Source organism: Megascapheus bottae, chromosome 26, assembly GCF_031878675.1.
Source record: "Megascapheus bottae isolate mThoBot1 chromosome 26, mThoBot2.hap1, whole genome shotgun sequence".
In the NCBI taxonomy this organism is placed as follows: domain Eukaryota; kingdom Metazoa; phylum Chordata; class Mammalia; order Rodentia; family Geomyidae; genus Megascapheus; species Megascapheus bottae.
In genome coordinates this window covers 527581-536618 of record NC_143534.1, presented here as the reverse complement: position 1 = coordinate 536618, position 9038 = coordinate 527581, and the positions used below count along the sequence as shown (strand labels likewise).

Here is a 9038-nt window from a genome sequence, read left to right as displayed (position 1 = left end):
TGAGCGCGACTGCGCAGAGAAGGCGAGCCGGGCGGGTCGCCCGGAGGATCCGCCGGGCTCCTCGGCCCCGGCTCCGCCCTCTCCCGCATCCCAGAGGGGCTGCGGCGGGCGTGCGGGCGGCGGTGCTGGGTGAGGAGACCTCCGGGGTACCGGCACCCCTTCCGCTGCCCCGGCCGCGCGCCCCACCCCTGGGGGGGGCCTCACGGGGCCACGCCCGCACGAGGGCGGAGCGTCGTGTGACCCCGCCCCCACGCGGACTAAGCCTCCCTATTGGCTGACTGCGGAGGGGCGGAGGCGGGCCCGACCGTGTTAGCTGCCTGTGTGGGTGGAGCGACTTGCGACCACGCCCCGGCAGGGCGGGACTTCAGGTGGCCCCGCCCCGCGCGGGCCGAGCTCCTCATTGGCGGCGGCTGAGGTGCGCGAGGGCTCGCGCCCGGGAAGGTCGGCGGCGCCACGCAGCTGGCGCGGGGAGGGCGCGGCGGGGACGCAGCGGGCGCGGACGCGGGCGCGGGTGGTCGAGGCGGCGGCGGCGGCGGCCCCTGGCACGGCGGAGCCCCTTGCCGCCGCGGCCTCAGCCGGAGGCGCTCAGCTCAGAGGCGCATCCCGGGCGCGCGGCCCGAGCGGCCAAGACGGCGGGCCGGCCGGGCGCGGGGCGGCGGGCGCTGTGCTGCGGGCTGCGCTGGTGGGGGGCGGCGGGCCGCGGCGCGGGCCCCGGGCCCGGCGCGTGCGGCTGGGAGGCGCTGTGGGGGGCGGGCGCGCGGGCGGCGGCCGGGGCCATGGCCGAGGGCGGCGCGGGCGCGCGGAGGCGGGCGCCGGCGCTGCTCGAGGCGGCCCGCGCGCGCTACGAGAGCCTGCACATCTCGGACGACGTGTTCGGGGAGTCGGGCGCGGACAGCGGCGGGAACCCCTTCTACAGCACCTCGGCCGCCTCGCGCTCCTCCTCGGCCGCCTCCTCGGATGACGAGCGCGAGCGCCCCGCGCCCCCGGGGGCCGCCCCGCCGCCGGCGCCCGCCGAGCCCGACGAGGACGAGGCCTGTGCGGGCTGGAGCGCGGCGCTGCGGGACCGGCCGTCCCCGCGCTTCGAGGACACCGGAGGTAAAGGGCCGGCGGCGGGGCAGGGCGGCGGGGCGCGGGGCCGGCGGCGTCGGAGCGTCCGGCGCGGGCCTGGCGTCCGCCCTTCGGAGCGACCCCCCTGGGGGCGGCCTCCGGCGCTGGCGAGGTCGGCTCGGGCTCCCTGGGCGGTGGGGATTCGGAAGCCGCCTTTGTGCGGCCGGCCGGGTCAGCGCCAGGGCGAGGCCCGCGCGCGCCTCGCCGCCGCTCTGCTCCCGGCTGGCCTGGGAAACTTGGTGTCCCGACCCGCGGCCTCCCCGAAGGACGCGCCGGCCCGCGGCTCCTCCGTTCCAGGCCTTTCCTGCCGCCTCTGGAGCCGGGCGTTAAAATATCTCTGCTTGCCACAGCTCAGCTGGTGCCCGGGATGAGGGGTGGGGATCCTCTGTTCCCGGGTTCTCTCACCCCTTGTCCGCCCCGTTGCAAATTCGTCCCACGGTTCCCAGCCTCCGTCCCCACTGCTGCCCCCGGCTCATTCCAGCCCTGGGCTCCGCAGCTGCTGCGCCCCCTGGTCCCCAGCCCCCCCCCCCCACTGCTGCTCCCTCCCCGTGGTCTCTGGCAGATGCAGTGGTCTTCACTGGGCCAGTGTTGAGAACTGGGGAGTGGCTGCCCTGGGCACGATGCGGCTTTTCCTGTGGCTCTCCATTCTCTCCTCTCTTCCATCTTCTCATTTTATTACTGGCGGTTGAACCCAGGGCAGTATTGAACACCACTGCAGCCTCGGGGGGCTGGCAGGGTACGGGGGGCTCTGAGGGACAGGCAGCAGTGTAGATGTGTGGTGATGGTGGTGGTGGTGGTGGTGATGATGATGATGGTGATGGTGATGGTACATTTGCTTTGGGCACACTTTAAAAGTGTGCTCATTTGGGCTGTGGCTAAGAGTTTGGGTATTTGCAAACCAAATAGTCTAAATAGTCTTTTTTTTTTCCCCCAGTCCTGGGCTTGAGCTCAGGGCCTGAGCACTGTCCTTGGACTTTCTCAAGGCTAGAGCTCTACCACTTGAGCCTCAGCACCACTTCCGGCGTTTTCTATGTATGTGGTACCGAGGAATCAAACCCCGGTCTTTGTGCATGCTAGGCAAGCACTCTACCACTAGGCCAAACTCCCGGCCCCTAAATAGTCTTTTTATGCATATATTTTCCAGAGTGTCATTAATGGCCTCCTTCCCTGGACAGCTGTTTTCCACATTGGCTCTAAGGATTTATACGAGTTCAGAGCCCTGGGTTGCCAGTCTTATGCAGTGAGCATCTGTGATCCAGATTCTATCTTGGAGCACTTCAGGTCTAAGTCCACCTGGGAGCAAGCAAGCTCTTATGTGTCAGGGCAAGAGGGACAGCGTACTAGGTTGAGCTGGTTACCAGTAAGAGTCATGACTGGGCTGGTTCAAGGAGGGTGAGCACTCTGAAAGGCATTGTAGAGCACTATTACATTTCTCAGTAACCTGTAATGGATAAATTCTGCCGCAGAACCTTTCAATATGTCCAGTACAACCCTCAGAGTAATGAAGAGTAGTATGGTGTGTTATTTGGTATTAGGCGCAAATTCTGCTTCCTGTAAGTGCCCACCAAGTTTGTACCTGTACCAGAGAGTCTCAGTGAAGTCCTTTAACTAAAGTGCCTGCTTGCAGGCATTCCTTGTCTTTTCAATCCAGAGCTAATTTAGAATATTCTTTTGTAGCAACCTCTCCCTGAAGAGAATCTGAGATGTGTGTGTGTAGGGGTGGGGCGGGGCAGAATGTAGAGGGTCAAGCTCGATGTCTCATTATGCTTGAGTTCAGATTTCCTTGAAACAATGCAATGTGCTTTATGGGGGTTTAAAATAGATGGCAAAGCACAGATTGGAGAAAATTCCTTGTGCCCAGCAGCATGGATAGCGTGGGTTTTGTTGGTTTGTCTTGCTATGTAGCCCAGGCTGGTGACTGATTCACTTTTATGTTCAAGGCCCAGGCTGGCCTTGAACACTTTCTTCCTGCCTCAGCCTCACGAGTGATGAATGTAATTGGGTTTTGCAATAAAATGTAACTGAGAGTTCAAATTAATGAGGATTCTAGATTGATATACTTACCTTGTTCATTGTTTTAAGAAAAGGTGCACAAAGGTACATAAATGTGAAGATACACAAATGTGTGTACCTCTCTTGTATGTTACTGTCCATTGTCTGGGCTACTTAGAGCAGAGAAGGGCTCCGAATGGCTCAGGGCCCCTCCCAGAGTCCTCAGGAAGGACACAGACTTGAGGACCTTTTTCAGCTGTAGTTGGAGACATCCTGTGGCCCAGTGAGGGGAGTACATAGTGGAAGAGCTAATTTGGAACCCAGACTTAAAAAGTACACTTTGTAATTACCAGTGAGGATCTCGGCCACTCCAGTGGCCAATATTCCCAGTCTCGGTTTTGCATATCTGCAGCTTCCTGGAGCAGGTCTCTAAAGTTCACCAGTGGTGGGTCCTCCTCCTCTATGTCATTGCCCCCTCTCCTTCCCTCCTCTTCCCCCCTCCTCCTTTGTGGTATGGACCCTGGCTCCAGAGGATCTGAATATACTCGCTGTGCTTACAGGCTTGTTTGACAGGCTCTTAACCCTGCTGAGATGGAAGGGTATCATGGGATCTGAAGTGTGTTCTGGGAGCACAGGGCCCAGGACCTGATCCTAATCAGACCTGTAGCATATTCCCTTAAAATAGCCCTGCAGACTATCAGCCTCACCCACCTGCTGTGCAAAAGAGCAATGCAGCTGCAAACTCACTTTTGGAGGGAGCATGAAATTCAAGAAGTGGTATCCTAGGTCCGACTCCCTTTGGTTTTCTTCTCTGGTCTTGAGGTTGGCTTTCAGGCCCCAAAGGAACAGGCAGATTCATACATGTGGAGCAGGAGGGGGGCGGGCAGCTGTTTCTGGTTCTGTGGGGTCTCTGGTTGTGGCTAGTTGGGATTGGGCCCTTTGCCTTTTCTGTTAGAGGCTGGACTTCTTAGAAGGGGTTTAAATGTCTCCTGCCAGCAACCCTGTAATGTTCCTGTGGGAGGTCTGACCTTGTGAAGCAAGCCAAGAAGCTATGACACTGAAAACTAGCACTGATGATTATTTTGCCCATAGAGTTTGCTTCTGGTTTATTTGGAGGAGAATATTTTTCCTATGGGCAGAGGTAAATAGAGGAAAGCCTGAGTCTAGGTGCTGGAGCCCATCTGTGGAGTGGCTCAGTTATACTGTTATAACAGTTATACTGTGCCAAATTTGAGGTCCTAGGGAAGCTGAGGCTTGGGTGCCCAGAAGATGATGCTTAGGATGTGCTTAAACAGGCAGGCCCACCATGGGTTTCAGAGAAGGCAGCTTGTTGCAGCAGGGTGGTTCCATTGCTCCCTGAAGCTAGAATGGAGCTTCCTTGGGATGAATCTGAGCTATTCCAAGCATCTGGGCCACCCGACTCCAAACATTGGGCTGCTGTTTGACGACTCCCTGCCCACGTCAAAGGAGCACCAGGGAAGGGTCAGACATCTGTCAGTCAGGCAGCTGTCAGTCTAACAGCCTTGATTATTTTAAACATAAAGGATGGGTGCTTGCAATAAAGACCCAGTGGGCATTCCCAGTATCAGTCGCTAGGCAAACACGTAGGGAGAGCTGCATCCCTTTCACCTATCTCTGTCCACTTATGTTTCCTGTGGCTGCTTATGCTCTTGATGTCACAGCTAAGAAACCATCGGCAAGTTCAGAATCTCTGTGAGGTATCCCAAAAGTCAAGAGACGGTAATTTATGTTTCATTTTGATCATGTTTCTGTTTCTTTCTCTTCCCATATTTCATCAATGTCTATTTCCCTATAGTCATTGGAAAATAACATGGTAGCCCTGCTTCCCCAGTATAAGACCTTTTGTGTTTTATTATACACAGTTCTAGGGATTTAACTACTATCCTTTTATGTCACACATGCATATGCAAACACATAAATGCACGCACGAGATACACTAAATACACATTTTGTCCAAATAGCTAAATGTTTGCTTAAGAATGAAGCCCATTGTAGAATGGCCTACCTAGAATACAAGATTACTGCTTGAAGTTTTGCTTAAAAATATTACATTAAAATTTTTTACAGTCAGGGTTTGAAAGGATTAACAGTGTAGTCAGTAGCTGGATTGTACCCCAAGCTACATTTGTGCAAAGAAAGGGGTGTTTGCTTTCAGCTGGGGCTGCGCTCCCTCTGATAGGGCCAGGTACCACTGCCCCCTCCTCTTTCCTTTCTGGTGGTGGCTCTTGAAGGTGGAGATTTATCTTTTTTTCCGTCTAGACTTGAGGATTTGGTCAGAGGATGATGGGATTCTGTGGACCAAACCCATGAACAAGCAAACCTTGACATCACTGAAAGGTGTTCTGGGAATGGCTCAGGGGACCGATCCGGTGTTACACCCCCGACACAGCTTTTACTTCTGACATTTCTGTTTGCAGTTGCTGCTCTCCACAGTCACTCAAGAAAAACCAGAACTGTCTCTGTGGGGCAGTGTGTTTTCCTTTCAAGAGCATCTCTCAATTTCTGCATTTTGTGTGTCAGTACATGAACATTACTTTTGGTGCCTTCCCTGAGGAGAGAATACAGCAGGAGTCGTGAAAGGAGCCCTGCTGGCAAGGCAGTCTTGTGTCTGTGGCTCATCACAGCCCTGCATCTTCTGTAGTGTCCCTGACAGATCAGGCCTATTTTCAGCATTCCCTGGGCTGGCAGAGAGGCAGAAGCATGGCTGAACACCTCATTAATCCAGCTGGCTGTCAGACTGTCATGTGCAAATGTCCAAAATCTGCTGTAAAGATACAGAAGGAACATACTACTTCTGGGAAAATTTCTGTTTTAGTAACACATTTTATAGGAAGAACTTAATAATTAGGATTTGTAGTTTGGGCAAATCCTAGCAATTCTTCATGTTTAAGTGACTGAAATGGTGGTTTGTCTGTGGCAGTCACTTCAGCAATCACATGGAATTTAGCTTTAGTCTCTAGAATTTAACATTACAAGCAGTTGTCTTCTTGTAGCATTCCTATAAAGTCTGTTAAGGTTTGATTAATGAAAATTTCTCTGTTGCACTTGTTAAAACATTTTTATTGTTGTTATAAAGGTGATATACAGAAGGGTCACAGTTCCCTAAGTCAGGAAAGAAGTACATTTATTTTTGGACCATGCCACCACTTCCCTCACTCTCTCCCAGTTTTTCCCTTCAATTCCCACAGAAGTTGTGTATTTTCAATGAAATGTCTAGTGAGTACCACTGCTATACTTTCTTTTCTTGATACTGTGTCTTCTGTGTAGGTCTAGCTGGACTGTGAGTTGTCATATAGATGGTGGGACTCTTCCTGAATTTTTTTTTTTTTTTGCTCCCAGTGCTGAGAACTAAACTCAGGGCCTTGTGCTTGCCAGGCAAGTGCTCTTCCACTGGGCTAAAACCCCAACTCTGCTCCTGAATTTTTAAGTTGACTTTCCACTTTTAATTTTTTATCATTGTTAGATCATGAATTCCCAAGTCAGACTTTTTCTTGAAATAGTTTTAATTTGAATGACTATAAAATTATATTAAATTTGTATGGGCTGTTACTCTTATGAAAACTAATACATGAAATAATTCTAAAAATTATAATTATGATATATTCTAAACTATCCCTTGACCTTGTATCATTAGTTATATTTTTAACTGTCAGTTCTGAAGGGATACATATTCTATGTAGAGGCATCTGGCAAGATTCATAATATTTATAATATCCACCATCATTTCTCATCTATGTATTTGAAAGCCCTTGATCTCTTTTTTGTTTGTAAATCCATCAGACATTATTACGTTTAATTATCATAAAAGAATTCTTATAATGTACATATATGTATATATCTTATAATACACATATACTTTTAACTAATGTAGACTTTCAGTCTGTCAGGAGCGTAAGTAATCTTCAGGCTGAGTTACATCTGGAGTTGGGAAATTTTGTTTTGGTGGCCAGAGGATTTTTTCCCATGTGTGTTTCAGTGAGTCCCTTTGAGCACTGATTATTTTAATTAAAATTTAAGTTACACCTGTTCCCCCCAGCTGCTGTCTCTTCCTTTGTATATGCTTCTTCTGAAGAGACTTCTTGCCCCTTTCTTTCCCTTCCCTTCCCTTCCCTTCCCTTCCCTTCCCTTCCCTTCCCCTCCCCTGCCCTCCCCTCTCTTCTCTTCTCTCTCTCTCTGTCTGTCTGTCTCTGTCTGTCTCTCCCTCTCCCTCTCCCTCTCCCTCTCCCTCTCCCTCTCCCTCTCCCTCTCCCTCTCCCTCTCCCTCTCCCTCTCCCTCTCCCTCTCCCTCTCCCTCTCCCTCTCCCTCTCCCTCTCCCTCTCTCTCTCTCTCTCTCTCTCTCTCTCTCTCTCTCTCTCTCTCTCTCTCTCTCTCTCTCTCTCTCTTGCCAGTCCTGGGCTTGAGCTTAGGACCTGAGCACTGTCCTTGGACTTTCTCAAGGCTAGAGCTCTACCACGTGAGCCTCAGCACCACTTCTGGCTTTTTTTCTATGTATATGGGATTGAGGAATTGAACCTGGGTCTTTGTGCAAGCTAGGCAAGCACTTTACCACTAGGCCAAACTCCTGACCTTCCTTTTCTTTTTTAAAAAATTTAATTGTTGGCCGGGAGTTTGGCCTAGTGGTAGCGTGGTTGTCTAGCATGCATGAAGACCTGGATTTGATTCTTCGGTACCACATACATAGAAAAAAGCTAGAAATGGTGCTGAGGCTCAAGTGGTAGAGCTCTAGCCTTGAGAAAGTCCAAGGACAGTGCTCAGGCCCTGAGCTCAAGCCCAGGACTGACAAAAAAACCCCAAAAAACAAAAAAAAAATAATTGTTATTATAAAGGTGACAGCCAGAGGGGCTGCAGTTACGTAAGTCAGGCAATGAGAATATTTTTTTAGACAGTGTCACCCCTTCCCTCACTTTTAGTTTCCCCTCCTCTCCGCCACAGTAGTTCATTTTCAACAGTGTCTGGTGAGTACCGCGGCTGTGTTTGTTCACCCCTCCTCCTCGCTAGCTACACCTGCCTCCCTAGGAGCCTGTTGGGGTTGCTAAGAAACAGGACTTGACTTCGAAAAAGAGCCATTCGATGTTGTTGGTTCTGCTGAGCCCCTGGGGCTGTCTTCCTGAGGTCTGAGTTGCAAGAAAGAGCATTCTGTACATCCTGCCCTTCCTTTGCCTCTGCTTCTCCCGCACGCCAGTCTTGTCAGGGCTCAGAACCCTGCTGGATGTGTCAGTGCAGAGCCAAGGAAGGAGTGCACCAAACACTTCCTTCTGGAGGCCTGCGGCTGGGTGTGCTGGGCACCCTGATGGTGTCTCCAGCCAAGGACAGCAGTCTCAGGAGGCACTAGAACTGCTCACACCTTAACCTTCTAGGCTCCAGAACTGAGATTTTGCTTAAGCTTCCCTACTTGTAGCACTTCTTATGGTAACCCAGCAAAAGTGACAGAGAAATGAGGGATGAAAGATGAGACCAGATGGCCAGCAGTGTGGCTGGCCCCCAGGGCTGAGATGGGGTGATCTCTCTTTAGCTTTCTCACATGGTCTCTGAGGTCTGTGGGAGGGTCCAGCATTAGACATGGCAATTTAGGCTTCCTCAGAGCTCCAGATGGGAGGGGGACGGGGAGAGAGCCCAGGTTCCGACCTTCCTTTAGTCAGAGATAAAATGATGAAGGGCTGGGGGTTTTAGAGGAGGAAGGAGCTCCTGGAGTCTAGGGACTTTTGAAGCTTTTTAAAAATGGGCCTGGTTGGTTGCCTGACATCAAAGCCTCCTCTCAGCCAGCTTTCCTCTCTTTGCCTTCCTCAGCTTTGCTGCTCCTCAGTGGCTGCATGTAGGAGAGGAGGGGCAGAGCCAGGAGTGGTACCCTGGAGGGTTTGGCCTGTGGCCCTGCCCTAAGGCATGGGCCTAGGGCTGCCCTCTCGGCAGGCAGCTGGAA

At 52.2% G+C, this 9038-nt stretch overlaps 1 protein-coding gene across 1 annotated transcript in view; it reads left to right on the top strand.

Annotated features, from left to right (window-relative positions):
- The first annotated feature begins 776 nt into the window (after nucleotides 1–776).
- The window catches only part of Pgbd5 (piggyBac transposable element derived 5), a 47988-nt gene continuing 39726 nt past the window's right edge, over nucleotides 777–9038 (top strand). Inside the window, exon 1 of the mRNA XM_090318716.1 lies at nucleotides 777–1095. Within this exon, the coding sequence (XP_090174842.1) occupies nucleotides 777–1095 (319 nt within the window). The remainder of the gene's footprint in view (nucleotides 1096–9038) is intronic.